The 23,105-nt window shown below is 34.4% G+C and overlaps 1 protein-coding gene, 1 long non-coding RNA gene and 1 other non-coding gene across 19 annotated transcripts; 2 read left to right on the top strand and 1 right to left on the bottom strand.

Annotated features, from left to right (window-relative positions):
- The first annotated feature begins 2,044 nt into the window (after positions 1-2,044).
- On the top strand, positions 2,045-5,606 carry LOC107958620 (casein kinase 1-like protein 9). Of its 2 annotated transcripts, XR_001700677.2 has the most exons (9): positions 2,045-2,278; positions 2,412-2,476; positions 2,589-2,710; positions 3,317-3,494; positions 3,627-3,667; positions 4,237-4,306; positions 4,735-4,882; positions 4,964-5,059; positions 5,356-5,606. XR_001700677.2 is itself a non-coding variant. In XM_016894447.2 (8 exons), coding segments are annotated over exons 4-8 (336 nt in total). In that variant the 5' UTR covers positions 2,117-2,278; positions 2,412-2,476; positions 2,589-2,710; positions 3,317-3,418; the 3' UTR covers positions 4,965-5,606. The 2 variants fall into 2 exon arrangements, 1 of the variants encoding a protein (XP_016749936.1); XM_016894447.2 differs by having other exon boundaries at positions 2,117-2,278; positions 4,964-5,606.
- An 11,424-nt stretch (positions 5,607-17,030) lies between these two features.
- Positions 17,031-17,137, top strand: LOC121219717 (small nucleolar RNA R71). The gene has a single exon (XR_005916608.1). It is a non-coding gene; the product is annotated as a small nucleolar RNA R71 (small nucleolar RNA).
- Positions 17,138-17,269: 132 nt separating this feature from the next.
- LOC107958623 (uncharacterized) lies at positions 17,270-22,774 on the bottom strand. 16 transcript variants are annotated; one of them, XR_005916434.1, is made up of 10 exons: positions 22,612-22,760; positions 22,416-22,500; positions 22,181-22,302; positions 21,709-21,804; positions 21,061-21,122; positions 20,887-20,955; positions 20,697-20,781; positions 20,405-20,494; positions 20,190-20,302; positions 17,270-17,561 (listed from the first exon to the last, which is right to left on the bottom strand). It is a non-coding gene; the product is annotated as an uncharacterized lncRNA (long non-coding RNA). The 16 variants fall into 16 exon arrangements; XR_005916438.1 differs by having other exon boundaries at positions 20,190-20,266; positions 20,697-20,758; positions 20,854-20,955; positions 22,612-22,759; XR_005916436.1 differs by having other exon boundaries at positions 20,190-20,266; positions 22,612-22,759.
- Positions 22,775-23,105: the final 331 nt, after the last annotated feature.

Genomic DNA, 23,105 nt, shown 5'->3' with positions numbered 1-23,105 from the left:
TGATTCCTATCAAGACGAATCAATGATCCGGCCATTGTTGAAAATATTAAAAATTTTAAAATTATTTAAAAAAAATAAAAAATTTTAAAATTTTCTTAAAAAATGAAATTTAATGGAAAAAGAAATTTAATATGGATTTGGAGATTTTTTGAAGGAAATTGAGAGGATTTTGGAAGGAATTTGAGAGTTTAAGAGAATTTTGGAAAGAAATTGATGGAAATTTTGAAAGGAATTGAGAGAAATTTTGAAAGGAATTGAGAGAATTTTTGAAAGAAATTGATATTGAATTTGTTTGTGAAAATAAAAGGGGTGGGGGGTTTATATAGTAAAAAAAAAATTTGACCGTTTGGGGGGGCAACAGTCAATTTTTTGACCGTTGGGCACTGTTCACGCGCGCGTCGACATCGCGTCCACGTCAGCGCGACCTTCTGCCCCGTCTCTTGACATCGCTCTGACGTGGCGCGATTTTGGAGGAAACGGCCCAGTCCGGTAAATAATTAAAAAACCGGCCTATTTCGGTAATTTTATAAAAAATTTGGCTTTTTTTGGTAAATCTCTCGAGAATAGCTTATATTAGGATAATCTTAAAATATATAAATTTTAATCCTCAATAATATAATGTTACAACTAGAGGTGCTCATAGGCCAAGTCAAACAAATAATTTTCCTTACCATCCCTATTCAAAATTTCAAAGTTTCAAATCAAATTAATTAAAATAAATATGATATTTTTAGAAATTAATTTTTAAGTTAAACAATTGACCTAATAGGTAATTGAACTTAAAAATTAGATCTGAGATCGAAAATTAGACTCGTGAGCTCAAAACCGAGACCGAAACTCAAAAATTGGTCGGGCCATCATCAGGCCTAGACCGAATTGGCAATAGCCAAACCGGGTCTACTACTATGTGGCATGACATACAAGTGGACTATTTTTTGGATGTCATTTTAGCAAAATTAACAAACATTAACTTTTCATTTATTTTATAGAAATTTGACAAACAACACAAGTTTAAAGTGCTAAAGGAGATGAAAAATTAAATTGAATGCTAAAATCATTTTCTTTTTTGTAAAGTTTAAGGACCAAATAAGTTATTATATCTTTTTAATTTACCAAAATTTAAAACAATGAAAAATTTAAAATTTGAAGGGTGAGATAAAATAATGAAAAAAAGTAAGAAGTACCACTTTCTCTGTTTTACCATTTTAAAAATAATTTAGTTAAATAAAAAATTCACAATTTCTTAAATGACAATTTGGTGTTCACACATTAAAAAAATAATTTTGAGTTAGAAAAAAAAAAGTAATTTTGATAAATAAAAATTGGTGTATTATTTTAGTAAATAATTTTTTATACTATTTTAGTCAAAAAAAACTTATTTTTCATTATTATTTAAATAAAAAATATTTTATTTAAATGAATAGAGAATATTAGGATAATCTTAAAATATATAGATTTTAATCTTCAATAATATAATGTTATAATTAGAGGTACTCATGGACAGGGTTTGGGTCAGGTCTAAGTATGGTATTAACATACTTTATACTTGCTCAAGCCAGACCAGACCCAAAATATAGGCCTAAAATTTTATCCAAACTCATCCATATTTGCAAAAAAGACTAACCCAAACCTATTTTAGGAATGCTCATATTATTTTTTAAAAATATTTATATTATATTGTTTTAATATTTAATAATTTTATACATTATTTTAATGTTTATAGTAGAGTAATATTATATATTTAGTAAATGTTTATTTTTTAATATGTTCTAAATTACATAATATAAAATATTATAAATTTAAAAACAGGCTGGGCCGAGCCGGACTCAAGCCTTAAATGTTCAAGCTTAACCTTGACATATTTTAAACGGGCTTAATTTTTTTGCCCAACCTCTCTTAAATTTCGGACAGACCTTCGGGTTTGGAAGACAACCCAACCCATAAATAGATCTAGTTACAACATCAACTTTTAAAAATATAAAAATTTTATTATATACTCCCCATATTTAATATATTCTCTAATTTAATTAAATTAGTTAAACTATTAAATTTTTTTGAGAAAATAAAAAAGCATACCAAAATATTCAAAGTTACAAATCTTCAAATCAAATATTCAAAGTTTCAAATCTTCAATTCAAATTTTATATTCGTTGGAAAAACTCCCCTTGTTCTTTTCTTCTTGATTTATAGCAGTTTCTAACCCCCACTCAATTTCTTTTTTACCCCTAAACCTCTTCAGCCTGAAAGGAAGGTTGCTTCTGTATTTCCTGAGAGGAAGGTTGTGTATATGATCACCCCATGCTCATTTCATTCATGGTTCTATATTGTTTCTTGTTTCTGAATCTTTGCTCTTAGTTTTCCTTCGCATTGATTTTGAATTTGATTCAGTTTGCACCATTTCTTTGCTTCAGCCTTCCCTGGCAGGGGCTAATATGATGATAAGATTAGCGAAAAGAAAGTGTCGACTTCTATAGAGGTATGTTTACTTGCCCCATCCTTCGACAGATGGTTCCCTCTGAGAAATTTAATTTTTATGATATCACTCTTGCTTCGTTGTTCATTGGTACTGGTTTATGCGTGTTTAATAGGTGCTCTGTAAGTCATATCCATCTGAGTTTTTCTCTCGTATACTGTCGTTCTTTGCGGTTTGAAGATAAACCCGATTATTCCTATTTGAAGAGGCTTTTCCGAGACTTGTTTTTAAGAGAAGGTTAGTTATCATCATTGTGGTTATGTATTCTGTTACTCTTTCGCACACATACACACATACTCAAACCAGAGGATGTTGAACTTATTTCTCCATGGAATGTCAAGTTCTTTGTTTTCTGTTCATTAGTACTGGTTTATGCGTGTTTAATATTATAAAAACGCAAAATTCATGCTTTAATTTCAATAGTATAAAAACAACTATTAAAAAAGTTTCCTTCTCTTACTTTGTGTTTTTTCTTTTCCTTTTCATTTTCATCGTTAAACACCTGAAAATCTTTTCTTTACTGTTTTCTGGTTTTTATTTTTATCCCCCCCCCAAAAAAAAATCTGATTTATTATTTCCAGCCATTTCTGATTTTTCAACCGTTATTCTATATAATTTGACGTTTGGATTTACCAGTTGAATCATCGGCTTCCTCTCAAGTCAATGTAGCTGCGTTTTTCTCCTTAATTATGTTTTCCGTTTCAAAATTTTGGGGATTTTGTTATCAATTTCAAACTGTGTAGTTGATGAAGTTGGATATGAATCTCTAATTTTTCCCTTTGATTTTTTAGCTTTTTTCTTCAAAGGATTTCATTTATCTTCTTCTTTTGGTCAAAACCTCAGCGCCCCCCCCCCCTTTTTGTTGATCTGTTGGAGGCTTGGAGTTGTCAATTTAGTAAATCCCTTAGCTTTGAAGATAGTGTTTTGTTTTTGTTTGGCTTGAGAATGGATAATGTGATTGGTGGTAAGTTCAAGCTTGGAAGAAAGATTGGCAGTGGCTCTTTTGGAGAGCTTTATTTAGGTATGGTATCCCCAAAGCCCTGTGATGGCTTTCTTCCCTTTTCTTATTAATGGAAAATATGTATTGTTTCTTTAATTCTTTGTCAGCCTTGTGCTTTTCTTTTCCTAATCTTTTTGGGGGTTTCTGTTGAAGGGGTAAATGTGCAAACTAAAGAGGAAGTTGCTGTCAAACTGGTATGGTGATCTTTTCTTGAGAATGTGTTTTTGGTAGTGCTTTTGTTGGTCTGCTTCTAGTTTTGGTATTTATAATGATGATTTTGGATCCTTGAATACCTATAAATAAACCAAGCTTTATTATTATTATTATTTTGGCTTATCCTTGCTTTGGACTTTAAATGCATTAAATTTTGGACAGACCAAAAAAAAAGGAAAGCTTATATTTTTCAAGAGAATGTTTTCATATATCCAGCCTTGTTTTAGCTTTATATGGTTCTTCATTGAAGCATATAAAGGGGAAGACAATTTGTTATTGGTGATTTCCATTCTAAGAAGGGGAAAAAAGTGTTTTCTAATTCTACACAAATTTATACTAATTGACAAGTGTTCCCAATCTGCAGTTTATTATTTTTGGCCTCTTTGAAATGAAGTGTTCTGGTGATCTTTACATGTTAGAATGTGTCATTTTAGGTGTGATTGTGAAGAGAATGAAAATTTCCTATTCCTAACCATTATAACACTGATGGGCACAAAACATTAATTTTATTTTCTAATTTGACCCTTTGTTTCTCTCTTCCTTTTTGCAGGAATCTGCAAAGACCAAGCATCCACAGCTTCATTACGAGTCAAAGTTGTATATGCTTCTTCAAGGAGGAAGTAAGTCTATGTTTGTGCTTCACTCTCCTAACTTGACTATGGTCTTCTCTGGTAGCCTTGTCCACTGCAGTTCCATTAATGCCATTATGTGAAAGTGAAAAAAAGAGAGAAAAACATGCAAGCTCTGCGGAAGCGATGATTTCTTTGATTTATATCTTCATAAACCAGTCTTCATTCAATTTACGATTGCTCTTGGTAGTGGTTGGTTTAGAAAGTGAATAGCTGGCCTTTTCTTTCACATGATTATCGCACTATCAACTTAGTCTTTAAACAATTTGTTGAACAAATTACTAACTCTTTTTTTTCCTGGTCAAGCTAGCAGGTTGATGTCTTATCTTGAAATAATGTTGCTAGTTTTTTTGGATAAATTTTTAGAAAGCAATTGTTTTTATCCTTAAATTACTTGTTGAGGGTTCTCCTTGATACAGCGGGTATTCCACACCTTAAGTGGTTCGGAATTGAGGCAGATTACAATGTTATGGTAATTGACCTTCTTGGACCTAGTTTGGAAGATTTGTTCAACTACTGCAACCGGAAACTTTCGTTAAAGACGCTGTTGATGCTTGCTATCAGTTAGTAAGTATGACATTCTTTTCATGATGAAGAATCAGTTCAGTTTTTTCATAATATTCTCCCTTTTCAACTTTTTTTTTTCAGATTAATAGAGTAGAATATATGCATTCAAGAGGTTTTCTTCACCGTGACATAAAGCCTGGCAACTTCTTGATGGGCCTAGGACGCAAGGCAAATCAGGTATTTAAAGTTGTCGTGTATTATATTTTTTTGGCAAACATAACATGCACATACATTACTCATTATACTGCTTGCACGGCAACTTTCAAATTTGAATTTCTGGTCACGATAAAAATATTATTTCATTTCTACTTATTCACACTTGAAAAGTACGAAATATTCTGATATCAGTTTTTCATTACTGTTACTACAAGTATATATCATTGACTATGGTCTTGCGAAGAAGTATAGCGATCTTCAAACTCATAAGCACATCTCGTATAGGTGATTACCTTTTTGTTGACTTGTTAATACAGAAACTTGAAGATCTCAAGATCGTATAGTTCTCATCATAATGCATGACTATCAAGTCAAGATACTAGATAAGAAAGTTACTTTATTAATAGGCTACCCAAATCTCTAGGGAAAATATCTCTCTTTGTGGTGGTTGATTATTTTTCCTAGTTTGTTCATTTTATTGCCCTCTCTCATCTTTATAATGTTGTTTTTGTGGCTTGAATTCTCTTTGATTAAATAGTTTGTTTGAATCCATTGTTAGTGACCAAGATGTTATTTTTACTAATAATTTTTTGAAAGAACTCTTTCGTATTTGTGGAACAAAGTTAGCCTTTTCATTTGCCAACCACCCCATATCGATACAATTTGCGAAATGACTATACATACTAATTATGAATTGCGAGCTCACCAACACTGCGATAAATTTTGATTAAACATTTTGACAAGTGATTAGACAGAAACCAGCAAATGAAAAAGAAAGTTATATGAATCTAGTCATTGAATGAAGCCAAGTTGTAATATTTTATTACTATTTTTAGCTTATTGAAGCATGATTTTTCTTGTAAACTATGCATCAATTTTTTAATAAAACAGTTTACCAAAAAATAACTTATCAATTTTTTTTATCTTTTTGCTTCTATTTCAACCTCTCCTTCACAAAAAATCAAACAATTGGTATCAAGAGCCATTTATCTTTGAGGCTTATTTTCATAAAAATGTCTTAAGCAAACTTTACACCATCACCACCCCCTGTTTTTATAGGTGAAAGCTATTACATTTGGGTAGTAAAAATGAAAACATATCCTTAAGCATTTGATTTTTGGGAGGTTGTAAATGCTGAAATAGAACCACTAGTGTTAAGGCTAATCCCACTCTTGCTTAAATGAAACAGCACAGTGAGGAATGTGCCAAAAAACATAAGGCGATGTTTTGCGTACAAAATAATATTTCAGACGTGATTTTTATAAGAATCATGGTCTGTGAAATCCCTAAACAAGCTTAGGATAAGCTCAAGGATGAGTTCCAGGGATCACAAAAGACAAGGCAGCAGCAAATGATAAATTTTATACTAGATTTTGAAAACCTCAAGATGAAGAAAATTAAGACGGTGAAGTAATATTCAAACCAAATCATGGCAGTGGTGAACCAGATAAAACTACTAGGCGATCAATTCCATGAAAAGGTGATTACCACACTTCCTATGAGATACGAATCAAAGATATCCTCATTGGAAGATTCGAAGGATCTATCAACCACCTCAATCTCTGAACTAATCAAAGCTTTGTACGGTTAAGGACAAAGAAAGGTAAGCAAAGAAAGAGGTATGTTGAGAGAGTCTTTTAAACCAGAAACAGAGAAAGCTCGAGCTCCTCAAACAATGAAGAAAAGGACTGGACATAAAAGAATGAGGATAATTGGAGAGATGGTGGCAAGGAGAAAAAACAACCATGTTCTCACTTTAAAAAGACTAATCACTTAGAGAGATATTGTTGGTTCAGGCCAGATATTCAATTTAGAAATTGCAAACAATTTGGTCATATAGAGAGGGTGTGCAAGAATAATTGGCACACACAAAATAAAATGCTCAAGCACATATAGTAGAAGTAAATCAAGAAGAACTGATGTTTACTGCCTCTTGCGAAGCCAAACTCGCTAACCCTTATGAAGTCTTGTTCGTGGCACCATGTGAACCCTCCGACAAAGTAAGAAAAAATAGGTTGGTTGATAGTGGTTGTATAAACCACATTACTTTATATGAAAGCATCTTCAAGCGGATTGATAAGAAGTTGCACTTCAAAAGTTAGAGTTGGAAATGGCTAGTACATCAAAGCTGTAGGAAATTGAAATGTGTTAATCAGCACTCTTATAGGTACTAAAGTAATTACAGATATGCTTTTACTTCTTGAGATAGATCATAATCCCCTTAGCATTGGTCAATTGATTGAGAAGAAATATATTGTTGTTTTCAAAGATAAATACTGCACTATATTTAATTCATTAGGACAGAAAGTTGTGACTGTCTAAATGAACAATAAAAGCTTTATGCTGGATTGAAATTTTATGGCATTGAGAGCCTATACCAATTCAGTAGATAAATCATATAGTTGGCACAAAAGAAATGGACATGTGAACAATAAGTTCCTTAGTCAAGTGTGCAAACCAAAAGCAATTGTGAAGATAACTAAAGTTGAAGATGAAGATAAAGACTTTGATAATCTTCCTGTTAAAGGTACCAGGTCTGTTGTTGAAACTTATCACAGATATGACTTAGCAATATGAGAGCCTACAATTTTTTAAGAAGTTTCACAAGAAAATAACATTGGTGCTTGTTGCAAAATGGCCAAGAAAGAGCGTTCAAAGTTGGCTAGTCATGCAGAAGCAAGCATCAAGATGAAGTGTGAGCCTGTGAGCTCACCAAAATGCAAGTTGTGAACTCAACAAAATTTTGTGTTGATAGATGTGCGAGTTATGAAAAGTGCAAGCTACAAGCTAAATGAAACGTGTGCTGCAAAAGTACGATGCCATAAAAATGTGAGCTCATCGAAGCGCATGCTCGAGAGCAGGCAAAGATGCAAACCTATTGGTACCCTAACAAAACCCTTTGGGAAGATGAGGGTTGAAAAACTGCCTTATGATATTGGAGTTCGAAGCATAGAGTTCAAAGAGGAGTGTTGCGAAATGACCATCCATGCTAATTGTGAACTGCGAGCTCACCTACAAACTACGAACTGCAAGCTCACCTGCGAACTATGAGCTCACCAAATTTGTGAACTTACCAAGGTCGCGAGCTTACCAACACTATGAGCTCACCAAGCATGAGATCTCACCTGCGAGCTTTTCATTTTGCAAGTTGCCAACTTGCATTGAAACTGTGATAAATTTTGATTAAACATTGTGACAAGTGATTAGATAGAAACTAGCTAATGAAAAAGAAAGTTATATAAATCTAGTCACTAAATTAAGTTTTGTAATATTTTATTACTATTTTTAGCTTATTTAAGCATGATTTTTCATGTAAAGTATGCATCAATTTTTTAATGAAATAGTTCACCAAAAATTTTCTCTATTTTTCATCTTTTTGCTTCTGTTTCAACCTCTCCTTCATAAAAAATCCAATAAGTAAGGTTTTTGAAAAAGATAAATGTAAAGAAAATGCAAAAGTTTATTGGTGAAGACACTAATATCCTTATATACTTAAGCACGGAGACAAGGTTTAGTGGAAGGATCAAATTATTCTACTAACACTATTGAATTTCGTGAATAAGTGCACTTATCATAATTTTAGTCTTATCAACTATAGTATCTTAGTTCCACTCTAACCAGTTCTCACTCGACTAACTAAATAGTCTTAAAAATATAATAAACAAATCTATAAAACTACAAATTTGACGTCTTCGCCAAAACATCTAGTGTGGCGTATACTCAACAAGAATCCGCCAAACCATAAATTTTGCCAATTGGTGCATACACAGAATCCCAGACTTAGCCATAACTAATACTTAACTTACTCAGAACTACACTTACTACAATAAATAGTAACCATAAATAGACACTGATATCATTATATTTTTGCTTGGTTATCACAATATATGTATATTGTAAGTGTAAGTGTCACGGGGCTAGACCTTTCATCTAGCAATCCGTGCGGCCTTAGGCTATCCGTTCGTCCAAACTTGCCCAAGTCAGCCTTAACTCAAGTGAGGATTCATTTAGAACTCCTCCAAGGCACCAATTGAAGAGTGAAAGCGATTTATGGCAAAAGAAGAACAACAAAGAACAACAGAAAGAACGCTCGCAAAGTGTTTGAGTAAATGCTCTCTATTTCTCTTATTCACAAAGAATAATGAAACAATGAATGGAGTGAGTACAAATGAGGGGGAGGCTCTCTATTTATAGTTGAGCTTCTCTAAAACCGACGGTCAATATACATTTACATCGACGGATGAGATTTAACTATATCCCTTAATTTTAGGGATTTACAATATAAGCCTTATCAAATCTAATCTAATCTTTACAAGATATGATTCCCTCTATCTTCTAAGATTAGTTACCATATTAGCCTAAGTTGCCATCTCTTCATTTTCGGGCCAACTAGGCTTCAATCTGACAGACTTGTCCAATAGCTCCTTGAATCGGGCCAGTTCTCGTAGGCCAAATGATCCCCATCTGAGCAATAGACCTCCATTGGATGCATTTGGTGCGATGGTCACGGGCTTTGAACTGCGGCCCATGACATTCTCCCCCACCCATTCTCGCAACGTCCTCGTTGCAACTTCTGAATGGCACTGACTTGATTCGCCTCGGTCTCGTCTCAACGCCTTAGCCTTTTCCTTCATTCGAGACTTTTGCTTCGGCTTACATCGCTTCTTCACTCGAACCGTCCTACTCGTTTGTACATCTCGATGACAAGAAGTTATGTCACTCTCTTGTCCACATTCTAACTTTACTCGAACAGAATCCTCTTGATTCACCACACTTGGCTTCACTTTACCCACAGTCTCTCAGCCTCTTTGCTCAAGAACTTCGAAAGGGTCCCTACGTTCTTGCCAAGTCAACAAGTTAGAATGTAAAACACTATCACAGTGTTCGGAATGTACCTTCACATTTACTCTAGTAAACTGTCCCACAAGCATCACTTCCTTTTCTTTGAAGTCTGATGCACCACCCACCTCTTCCATAGGTGGAAGCTTTGTCGATGACTCGGCCAACTCCGATGCTTCACTCAACTTGAGCCTCATTGGTCCCAACTTCACTGTTTTCATCGCAACTCTTTCCTCCAAGTCCGATGACAAACTCACCTCTTCCTTAGGTGGAAGCCCCTCCGATGACTCACCAAGCTCAGACGTTGCCTTTCTTTTGACTCCGGCTTGCTTTGGACAGTTTCGCAACTCATGCGGACCACGGCACAAGAAGCACTTTACTCGCTTATTTTTGCTCCTCTTTACCCTCTTGGCTTCGACTTTTCCCTTGCTCGAACCAAACTTCTTGGGCTCCTTGTCTGCTCCATCATTCCCCTTGATGACAGACTTCCTCGGACACTTCCGCAACCTATGCGGACCATGACACAAGAAGCACTTCATTGGCTTCTTCTCGCTTTCGGTCTCCTTGGCTTCGACACCCCTTGCGCTTGAACCAAGTACCAAGACCTTACCCACCGGCTTCTCCATAAACGCGAATTTCTTCAAACATTTCTTCAACATGTGTGGACCGTCGAAAAGAAAGCATTTCAGTTTGTCCCTTTTTCTCTTGGGTTTATTCTTCCCAACTTGTGGTTTCCCTTTACCACCATTGTCGCCGTTGCCATTGCCATCAATAATATCTTTCTTGTGATCTATTTCACATACGCCCCTTTCCTCGGACTTGGAAGACCCAAACTTGTCTTTCCCTAGACCAAGCTTGACCAATGACTCAACTACCGTCATGGCTTCCGACAGCGTTTGGATACCTCTTTATTCCACCTCTTGTCTGACCCCCGGCTTCAAACCATTCTGAAAAGCAAGCAATGCCTCTCTTTCGGTCACCTCTGAAACTTAGAGCATGAGTTCCTTGAACTCTCGAACATACTCCCCCACTGTGCCCTGTTGCGTTATCCCTTGCAACTTTGCCCGAGCTTCTTCCTCGGCAAATTTTGGGTAAAACTATCTTTTCAATTCACATTGGAACTCTTGCCACGTCCCAATCTCACATTGCCTTTTATCTGTGGTCCTGCCTCGCCACCATAAAAGCGCAATGTAAGTAAGAAACATTGAAGCAGTTTTTACCTTAACCGCATCATTCATGATGCCTTTGGCACGGAAGTAGTTTTCCATCATCCACAAGAAATTGTCCACATCGCATGCAGACCTTGTCCTCACCAACTCTTTCGGCTTCGAGACATCCTCATTACTGAGTGATGCATTTGCCACTCCTTTCCCCACTGCTGCTCGACACAAGGCCAGCTCTCCCTCGAGCTCCTCTATTCTTGTGCTCAAAGCCCTTGTCGTGGCCATTGTTTCCTCCTTCAAAGCCATCATCGTGGCCTCGAGAGCATTGTTCCTCTCCGTCAGCTTCTTCTTTTGGGAATCTAACAATTCCCGCACGTTATCCCTTTGGGAAGTGAGATATGTGGTAACAAAGTCCCTAGACTGCTCCCTCAAGTCACCAATGCTTTCCCCAAGTGCATTGCCCGACTCTTTTGCGTCCTCCATGGACTCCTCAAGTTTACCCACGCGTTCCTCAACAGCTGACAACATCTACCTCAAAGACTTCCTCGCCCACCTTTGTTCGAACTCTTCTCTCAACATCCCAATGGTGCCTTTGAACCAACAACTCGAATATTACTTGGTTCAAACCTTGGCTCAGATACCACTTGTCACAGGGCTAGACCTTTCGTCTCGCAATCTGTACGACCTTAGGTGATCAGTTCATCCAAACTCGCCCAAGTCAGCCTTAACTCAAGTGAGGATTCATTTAGAACTCCTTCAAGGCACCAATTGAAGAGTAGAAGCGATTTATGCCAAAAGAAGAACAGCAAAGAACAACAGAAGGAACGCTCGCAAAGTGTTTGAGTAAATGCTCTTTATTTCTCTTATTCACAAAGAATAATGAAACAATGAATGAAGTGAGTACAAATGAGGGGGAGGCTTTCTATTTATAGTTGAGCTCTCCCAAAACCGACGGTCAAGATACATTTACATCGACGGATGAGATTTAACCATATCCCTTAGTTTTAAGGATTTACAAGATAAGCCTTATCAAATCTAATCTAATCTTTACAAGATATGATTCCCTCTATCTTCTAAGATTAGTTACCATATTAGCCTAAGTTGCCATCTCTTCATTATCGAGCCAACTAGGCTTCAATCTGATAGGCTTGTCCAATAGCTCTTTGAATCGGGCCAGTTCTCGTAAGCCAAATGATCCCCATCTGAGTAATAGACCTCCATTGGATGCATTTGGTGCGATGGTCACGGGCTTTGAACTACGGCCCGTGACATAAGTGCCTAATTTTTTCTGGGCTCTAAACAACAATTAAAATTAAAAAAATAACAAAAATTATCAGTCACAAAGTCCAATTACATGCCAGGCCCAATACACCAACAACCCAAAACAAAAGCCCTAACCCAAAGTTACAAACCCAACACCCTAAACTTTTCAACAGAAACTTTAGCCCTTTTTGCATCGCACCCTACCTTAGTGCCGTCGCCGCTTCTAGCCTTTACCACCACCAACTCCTTTGCCACCGTCGGTTAACTCTAGAGACGCCTGTAAAAATGAAAAAGCAAGAGCAGCAACGACATGCAAGAAACAGTAGAAAATATAAAAATATCATTGTAAATCGGCTATAAGAAGCCTAAAAACATATTGTAAAGGGTTGGTTTTTTAAATAGAAATCAAGCGGAGAAAAGTACAAAAAAAATCAAGTTTCAAAAGGTAGCCCTTTTATTTTTTTGATTTTTACTTTCAAAGCAAATAAAAAATAATAAGTAAGAAATTAAAAAAATTGTTACCTGCCCTTTGCTCTTCGCGCCATGTCAGTGTTTCTTCAGATCCAAGAGACCGTCGAATCCTTGAGGATTCGCCAGAGCCGCGACAGAGGGCGTCGGGAGTCGAAGGGTCTTTTTTTTTAAAGAATTTTGGCCTTAGTCTAGCAATTTCAACTCTAAATAAGCTTTTTTAAGAATGTTGGGACGTTGGCAGCTCTAGAATAAGCCTTGTCAATTTAAATCTTCGGGCAACGAAGCAAAGCCGTGTACTTTTCCACAGTAGGTAACAAATCCACCTTTCTAAAAGTAAAACAACTATAAGCAAAGTTCCAATACTGGGCGAGAGCTTAGAATAAGTACTTGTCAACTTTGATATCGAGTAGATAGGACAAATCACCATAATTACAGTAGAATAGTTACTTGATCTCGTCATCCCATATTTCTTTCATCTCTTAGAGATTATTTTGGGTTACGCTGATACGAGTAAAATCCCATAACTCTGACACGTACCCCTCTGTAAGACTATCACCATTCTCTTGCTGCGTTGTCTCAGCCTATATCCAGATGGTCGCATCATCCTCCATTTTATCAAGAAACTCATTTTCCATGACAAGTTATTTATTTAGTAATCGAATGTGAATCAACATATTTTTTAATGAAAATGCCACGCAGTTACAACAAAAGTAAAACAAGTCAATACTTCATACACAGTTTAAAGCAAGCGAAGAATAATAAGTAAAGCACCTACTCCAGTAACTACTAGGGTTTGGTATGACTCTACCTAAGGTTGGCTATTAAGGCTCGCTATATGGGGTTCGGTTCTAACGTAAAGGTACCTGAACCAGCAGATTTCTCGATCCTTACCCATTACAGGCTCATATGAACCGAGTTCAGTTCAGGAAAATACATTTTCCTATGGCTATATGGAGATGAAAATCTCATGAAGATATAGGTACGAAAAGCGATCCACTATCCTATACGGAGGTGAAGAACTCACGAATGAATAGCTTCTCACTCCCACTTAAAAGGGTAAAATCGATCGATTACTCGATGCAATGTGCAGAAATATATCAAAAACTCAACAAAAATAATGAAGATCGCAACAAAGTCAAATGAAATGCAATGAAAGTATCGTAAATTTAAACCAAATTTTTAATTTTTGCCAAAAAGACAAAAAGTAATCAACTCGTGGCTTGACTCTCTTATTTTGTGTCCCAGTGGAGGCATCAAATTGTCGAAACCATTATTTTTTGAAATAGATTTTTTATTTTAAAAAAGCGAAAATAAAGTCGCTACCAACCACTTTTAAGAGGCATGATCAGGTTACCTCGTAATTTGACCATTTTAATAAGAGGTTTGATATATTAAAACAATATTTTTCGGTCTACAAAAATCTAGAAAATGGGTTCGAGAGTCGGTTACGCACGAGGAATGATTAGCACCCTCGTTACGCCCAAAATTAGTACCTAATTGATTACTTGATGTCTTTAATGTTGAAAATTGAAATTTTGAAGAGATTTTAAAATACGATCCTTTATTAAAACATCATTTAACTAAATTAATTTTCACGGAAAGGGGCTTATTTCAAGTTGATCGAGAAGAAAGGATCATGTCCTATAAGTTAGGACACAATGCCTTAGATCATCGAGAACAAAAATGAACGCCATTTAATCATCACTTAAATCCGGTTTTTATTTTATCTTAAAGTATATATTTGACTATCTCAGTTTTAAAAAGAAGCCATATTTCGTAAGTTAAGAACATGACTTTGATTTAAAACATTTCTTTTTTTGTGCCTCGTGCAAAAACAAATGCAATATTTAAAAAAAGATGTATTTAGCTTATTCGGGCATAGTATAAAAATGGGTAAGTACATTTAAACACAACTCGTGGCATTGTTATAACAAAATAAAATAAAAAGGGAAATGTATAAAAATGAAACGATGATGTACAAAAAAAAATACCATACTAGTAAATGACGATGATATTATAATAATAAAACACCAATTAACAATGGCAATAATCATATTATAATTACTAATTCTAATACTAATTAAATATTAATATAAAAAATTTAAAAAATAAAAAAATGAAAAATAAATAAGAACAATAATAATGAGAATAATAATAAGAACAAAATGTGCAAAATAAAAATATAAAGAACAATATAAACTTTAAATACAAAAAGAATAAAGGAATCAATGAATACATAAATACATAAATAAATAAATAAAAACTTTCATGAAAAATTAAAATTAAATAAATCAATGACTAAATTAGAATGAAAATGAAGTTATAAGTATAAATTATGATAAAATAAGTAAATAAAGACTAAAATGAAAAGCGCAAAAATAGACAAGGACTAAGTGCAAAATTATTCCAACCCCCAGGACACGCGTCTTTTCTCTTGGAGATCAGTGAACTGAGGACTTAATTGAAAATGGGATAAAATTGAATGGCGAAATTTCTAAAACGAAAGAATAGCGAAAATAGGATTAAATTAAAACAACTCAAAAGGCGGAATGACTAAAGTAGTAAATATCCCCTTTAAACAAAAACACGCGGATCCTAAGGCGAGTCGGGTCAGTAATCGGTTCACGTCACAAAACGACGTCGTTTTGATCCCCTATTTTTCTTACTCCCTTTTTTTGTCGAGATTTGATTTGGTTAGTTGCCTAGCTATACTATTCTTGTTGATTTGCTGAATTATTTCTTATTATTCTTGTAAAAGAAAAAGAAAAAAGATTAAAAAGAAAAAAAATATTGATTATTAATTAGTTTTATTTGTTGATTGAGCTTGAATAGTTAAATTCATATTTTGAGAAGAAGCTCATTTTTGTTTTTGAATAGTTATTGATTTATAGACTTGTTTTTAATTCAACATTTGTTTATTTTTTTCAGTTTGGTAACTTATCAATTCAATCTCGATTAGAACAAACTTTTCTAGCCTTTCTCCACACCCTTAACCTAAACCTCATTACAACATTTTAAAGACCTTTTGATTAGTATATCATATCATTTCATAGTGGTGGAGATTTAATTTTCATGCAAGCCTATGGTAATGACATTTCTTGTTCGACTATTGAGTTCATTTTATTGAGCCTTAAGCACTTTGAATGCTTCAGTGAATTTTTAGTGAGTATGTCAATTCTTGTTTTTTAATTAAAGGAACTACTTAAATAAAGGGAGACACCTACGTTTTCATGCTTAAAAATGTTAGCTTGGATTGTTTGAGACTTTAGTGCACTTTTAGTTGAATTGCCAATGCATGATTATTTGTAAATTATTTTGAGACATTATTGACAGGAATTACAAGTTGAGAAATATTAACTTAAATGTGAGTTCAAGATTTTGCTTGAGGACAAGCAAACACTTAAGTGTAAGGATATTTAATAAGTTATAAAAGTAATATATTTTAATGATGATTAATTATGAAAATTTGTGAATTTGATGTTTCTAATCCTTTAAATTCATGTTTCTATACTTAAGAGAGCATTTGGAACTGAAAGAGAGAAAAACGAGCCAAAATTGGACAAATAAAATTGTTTTTAGGAGCTACACGACCTGGGTGAATTAGTATTTCGTGTAGGTAACTTAACAAGCTGGCCTATTTGGTTCTCGAGCCCTTAAATCAATGCTTTTTGATTTTTTAGTGTTGTCTCATGAAAACGCATTTCTGACACTGAGATAAACTTTGTCAACATCTCCTTAAGGTTTGGCTTCTTCTCTTGCTGATAAGGTGGTGGTTGGAATACCAGAAGAGGTTGTGCTTTTTTATTTCCTTGACCACCCCAATAGAAATTGGGATGGTTCCTCTAACTTGCATTATAATTGTTACTATAAAGATTATTTTGAAGCCTAAAATTATTGCCCATATAATTGACTTGCTCGTTTTTTATTCTAGATTGTTCATTCCACCTTCATTTGTATCGCATTGCATCACCAGATGTACCTACGTAAAAAGATATAAACCATCAATTTTCTTATTAAGCAAATCTACCTGGTTTGATAACATAGTAACTGCATCTAAATAAAAGATATTGATTGTTTTTATCTGTTTTGTCCTCATAACTTGCCACTGATAATTATCCAGTGTCATCTCCTTAATAAATTCATAAGCCATTTCGGGTGTTTTATCATTTAAAGTACCACCGACTACTGCGTCAATTAATTGTTTAGTTGAGGGATTCAAACTGTTGTAGAATGTTTGAACTTGTAGCCATAAAGGTAACCCATGGTGAGGGCACCTTCTTAATAAGTCCTTATACCTCTCTCATATATCATATAGAGTCTCTAAATCGATTTGAACAAAGGAAAAGATGTCATTCCTCAACTTGGTTGTTTTAGCCAGTGGGAAGTACTTCAGAAGAAAGTTCTCGGTTATTTCAGCCCATGTGGTGATAGAACCTCATGGTAAAGAGTTCAACCACTATTTAGCTTTGTTTCTCAACAAGAAATGAAATAATCGTAGGCGAATGGCGTCGTAGATTTCCATAAAATTAGCTACATGAATATTTGGATATTCGTCTTACAAACCATCGAACTGAACAAACTGTTGTACCATCTGAATAGTGTTCAGCTTCAATTCAAAATTATTTGCAACAATGGTGGGTCTCACAATACTCGATTTAGCCCCAGTCAGAGTAAGCTTGGCATAATCGTAATAGTACGAGAAACAGAAGTTGCAGTAACTGTTCTTTCAATCTTACGATCGTAAATCAATGATCTCGACGATTCTTCTAATCAGAAACGAAAGGAATCTGCCAAAAGCAAATAAAAAGAAAACTAAAATGTAAAATGGCTAAATTAATAAAAATAAAGTGTTTAGTCCCCAGCAACGGCGCTAAAAACTTGATGGTCACAAAACTAATTATGAATATGACAAAAGCAAGCGCACCTATCGAATAATAATATAGCTACAGTAAGTAAAGATATCATATCCAGGAGGACTAAAAGTATTAGTAATTACCATTTTCTTATTATTTAGCCGGCAAATTGGAGTGATTGGTTTTAAAGCTAAAATTACTAAACTAATTTAACTAAAAGCGCAACATAGAATGAATTAAGAAAATACTCGAATATTAACCAATGAGAGAGACAATTCCCAAGAAAGAATCCACCTAGATTTTACCTATTAAATTAAAACAACTTAAAAAGCAGAATGACTAAAGTTGTAAATATCAACAAAAACACACGGATCCTAAGGCGTGTCAGGTCAGTAATCGGTTCACATCACAAAACGACGTCGTTTTGATCCCCTATTTAAGTTAAAAAGCCAAAAAACATTCATTTTCAGCTTAGTTTTAAAAAATTTTGAGAAACCTCTTTGCTTTTTTTTTTGAAACACGGCCTAGGGTCCGACCATCAAAGTCGTCGTGGACCGCCATGGCCATCAGTCATCGGTCATCGACGACTGCCGCCTTCAATGGCCTAAAAATCAAGAAAACTCCATTTTGTTCCCCTTTTCATGTATAACTCTGATTTGGAGTTGAAATCGCCAGAATAAGGCCAAAATTCTAAAAAAAAAGGACCCTTTAACTCCTGACGCCCTTTTTCGCGACCCTGGTAAAATCCCCAAGGATTCGACGACAGATCTGAAGAAACACTGATGGCGGCGCGAAAATGAAAAGCTAGGTAACAATTTTTTTATTTGCTTTGAAAGTAAAAATCAGAAAATAAAAATGGCTACCTTTTGAAACTTGATTTTTTTGTACTTTTCTCTGCTCGATTTCTATTTCAAAAAAACCAACCCTTTATAATATTTTTTTAGGCTTTTTATAGACAATTTACAATGTTATTTTTATATTTTTTTCTACTGTTTCTTGCATGTCGTTGCTACTCTTGCTTTTTCGTTTTTGCAGACATCTTTGAAGTCAACCGACTATGGCAGAGGAGTTGGTGGTGGTAGAGGCTAAGAGCGGCGGTGGCACTAGGGTAGGGTGCAACGTAAAAAGGGCTAGGGTTTCTGTTGAAAAGTTTAGGGTGTTGGGTTTGTAGCTTTGGGTTAGGGTTTTTATTTTGGGTTGTTAGTGTATTGGGCCTGGCATGTAATTGGACTTTGTGTCTATTAATTTAATAACATATATTCTATGACATTCAAGTAAGGATTGCTATTCACAAAAATAATTTTTTAATCTGTAATAGATGGATGTAAAACAATTAAGATTTGGTCATATTATCACTAGAATCATGAAAAATGGTCACTTAAATATGCTTAAAAAAGTTAGTTTTTCACAATATGAATCACGAGCTATCAAAGATTAGTCAACAACATCAACTTTAAAATACCTAAAATCATATAAGAACAATCTTAAAGGAGTATCACCATAAACTACTGGAAATGAGGATATGTAGAAGCTATGGAAGAAAGTGTTATAGCAAAACTCTACCCAAAGTACCTAGTCAACCCACTACTTAGGTTGCCCCATTGCAAAACAATGTAAATACATCACAATTGTAAAATTGACTAACTCTAATTTAATCATCGATGTGGGGTGGTAGGCAAAGGAAAAGGCTAATTTTGTTCCACAAATATGAAAGAGTTCTTTCCAAAAATTATTAGTAAAAATAACATCTTGGCCACTAACAATGGATTCAAATAAACTATTTAATCAAAGAGAATTCAAGCCACCGAAACAACATTGTAAGGATGGGAGAAGGTAATAAAATGAGCATACTAGAAAAAAATAATCAACAACCACAAAAAGAGATATTTTCCCAAGCGATTTGAGTAGCCTATCAATAAAGTCTATAAAGAGGTCAATTAAACCTGATTTAGGCAAGATTCGAGTTTTCTCCTTGTTTTGCTGACAAACTTTACAAGTCTAATAAATTTCAACAAATTAGCTACAAAGTCTTCTGCACTTTCTAATGAGTGTTGTCATGAACACTAGATAAAATGAAGCTATCCTAAAGAACCCAATTCACATCCAACTTTCCCACTTCAATTGGTAATACAATTTTGTTCAAGAACTTATGATTGTCGAACAATATCCTATATTTCATCAAATTTAAAGACGTGAGGTATGGGTCATGATAATAATAAAAAACAAAATTATTAGTTATATATCAAATTAAATTAAAAATATTCATATCACATGCAATGAATAGGTAGCAAACTAATTAGCATATAACTTAAACAAAAATGGCAATTGCCTAGAATTTTTAATGAATATAATTTATGAAATAATAAACCTAAAATTATAGTAACTTATTATCATAAACGAAGAAAGTTAATGAAAATTAGTTTTCCAAATTTCGTGGAAAACATAGTTACCAAAAATACAAGGTCATATAATTAAGATAATTAATTAACATAGTTACCAAACATTATAAGTAGACACAAACAATGCAAACAATCAAATTAAAAAAACCATCATTTATTGTACCTGAGAGATCAGCCTGTCGAGGTTAGTGTAAGCAGGCCTCTCAATATCGAGAGACCTTCGACAAATATCATAGATAGCTTCATTATCAAGGAGAACAGCAACATCAGTATGCTCTAACAGAGAATGGGTTGATCAAACACTATTGTAAGGCTCTACAACAAATGTGGAAAACTGTGGAGAAGGGTAAACAGTGAAACCCAATTTTGATTTCTTACCATAATCCACTGAAAGCGTTTCAAGAAGCAGTGATCCAAGCATGAAACACCAAAAACCCTTGAACTCCAGTACATTTATCTGCTAGCTTCCTGATCCAGGCAAAGATCCACCATTTAATTAGTTGAACTTCATGAGAAGTTCTGTGTGCATTTATCACGGGCATTAATTCGCAACCCATAAGACAAACACAACTAAACCAGTTTTAATGAACAACGAAGCATGAGTGATATCTTAAAAATTAAATTTCTCAAAGGGAACCAATCTGTCGAAGGATGGGGAAAGTAAACATACCTCCATAGAAGTCGACATTTTCTTTTCGCTAATTGCTAGCTTTTAGCCCCTTCCAGGGAAGGCTGAAGCAAAGAAATGGTGCAAACTGAACCAAATTCAAAATCAATGCGAAGGAAAACAAAGAACAAAGACTCAGCAACAAGAAATAATATAGAACCATGAATGAAATGAGCATGGGGTGATCATATACACATCCTTCCTCTCAGGAAATACATGAGCACATAACCAAGGGATTCCAAATCATCTCTGCGACTTTGCTCTGCCGATAAAATAGAAGAATGTATAAAAAAAAGTAACAAGTAAACTTTCATCTATGATATATGGTTTACTGCTACTATTTGAGTCGCAAAATAAAACAACTTACCAATTCCAAGGTGAGTGTTAACACTTGCATAACGAGCAGTGCCTGTGAGGTTTTTGATTTCTCTGCAGCAAAAGAATCTGATCAGTCGTTATGCAAACAAACGTATTTGGTTGCACCAAATATTCGGTATATCTTTACCAAGTAGGAACTTGATACAAGGAAAGTAGGCAATATGATTTTCCTCGAATTGTACAAAATGCCAAGGCATTATAAGTTGCATAAGTAAAGCAAAAACTGAGCTGAAAAACGTGGCTAGACCATGAAGTAACTTTCTTATCTAGTATCTTGACTTGATAGTCATGCAATATGATGAGAACTAAACAATCTTGAGATCTTCAAGTTTCTGTGTTAACAAGTCAACAAAAAGATAATCACCTATATGGGATGTGCTTATGAGTTTGAAGATCCCTATACTTCTTCGCAAGACCATAGTCAATGATATATACTTGTAGTAACAGTAATGAAAAATTGACATCAGAATATTTCATACTTTTCAAGTGTAACAAAGTCCTATACGTAGAAATGAAATAATATTTTTTTCGTGACCAGAAATTCAAATTTGAAAGTTGCTGTGCAAGCAGTATAACGAGTAATGTATGTGCATGTTTTGTTTGCCAAAAAAATAAAAGACACGATAACTTTAAATACCTGATTTGCCTTGCGTCCTAGGCCCATCAAGAAGTTGTCAGGCTTTATGTCACGGCGAAGAAAACCTCTTGAATGCATATATTCTACTCTATTAATCTGAAAAAAAAAAGTTGAAAAGGAAGTATATTATGAAAAAACTGAACTGATTCTTCATCATGAAAAGAATGTTATACTTACTAACTGAAAGTAAGAGAACTTGACATTCCATAGAGAAATAATAATGAAAAGGAAAAGAAAAAACACAAAGTAAGAGAAGGAGACTTTTTTAATAGTTGTTTTTATAATATTGAAATTAAAGCATGAATTTTGCGTTTTTATAATATTAAGCACGCATAAACCAGTACTAATGAACAGAAAACAAAGAACTTGACATTCCATGGAGAAATAAGTTCAACAACATCCTCTGGTTTGAGTATGTGTGTATGTGTGCGAAAGAGTAACAGAATCCATAGCCACAATGATGATAACTAACCTTCTCTTAAAAACAAGTCTCGGAAAAGCCTCTTCAAATAGGAATAATCGGGTTTATCTTCAAACCGCAGAGAACGACAGTATACGAGAGAAAAACTCAGATGGATATGACTTACAGAGCACCTATTAAACACGCACAAACCAGTACCAATGAACAACGAAGCAAGAGTGATATCATAAAAATTAAATTTCTCAGAGGGAACCAATCTGTCGAGGGATGGGGCAAGTAAACATACCTCTATAGAAGTCGACACTTTCTTTTCGCTAATCTTATCATATTAGCCCCTTCCAGGGAAGGCTGAAGCAAAGAAATGGTGCAAACTGAATCCAAATTCAAAATCAATGCGAAGGAAAACTAAGAACAAAGATTCAGCAACAAGAAACAATATAGAACTATGAATGAAATGAGCATGGGGTGATCATATACACAACCTTCCTCTCAGGAAATACAGAAGCAACCTTCCTTTCAGGCTGAAGGGGTTTAGGGGTAAAGAAGAAACTGAGTGGGGCTTAGAAACTGCTATAAATCAAGAAGAAAAGAACAAGGGGGAGTTTTTCGAACGAATATAAAATTTGAATTGAAAATTTGAAACTTCGAATATTTGAATTAAAGATCTTCGAATATTTGAAACTTCGAATATTTTGGTATGGTTTTTCATTTTCTCAAAAAAATTTAATAGTTTAAGTAATTTAATTAAATTAGAGAATATATTAAATATGGGGAGTATATAATAAAATTTTTATATTTTTAAAATTTGATGTTGTAACTAGATCTGTTTATGGGTTGGTTGTCTTCCAGACTCGAAGATCTGTCCGAAATTTAAGAGAGGTTGGGCAAAAAAATTAGGTCCATTTAAAATATGTCAAGGTTGAGCTTGAACATTTAAGGCTTAAGTCCGGCTCAGCCCAGCCTGTTTTTTTAAATT

The sequence above is a fragment of the Gossypium hirsutum genome, chromosome D07 (assembly GCF_007990345.1).
Source record: "Gossypium hirsutum isolate 1008001.06 chromosome D07, Gossypium_hirsutum_v2.1, whole genome shotgun sequence".
Classification (NCBI taxonomy): domain Eukaryota; kingdom Viridiplantae; phylum Streptophyta; class Magnoliopsida; order Malvales; family Malvaceae; genus Gossypium; species Gossypium hirsutum.
Note: the sequence above shows the minus strand (reverse complement) of the source record. Positions and strands in the feature narration are given on the sequence as shown.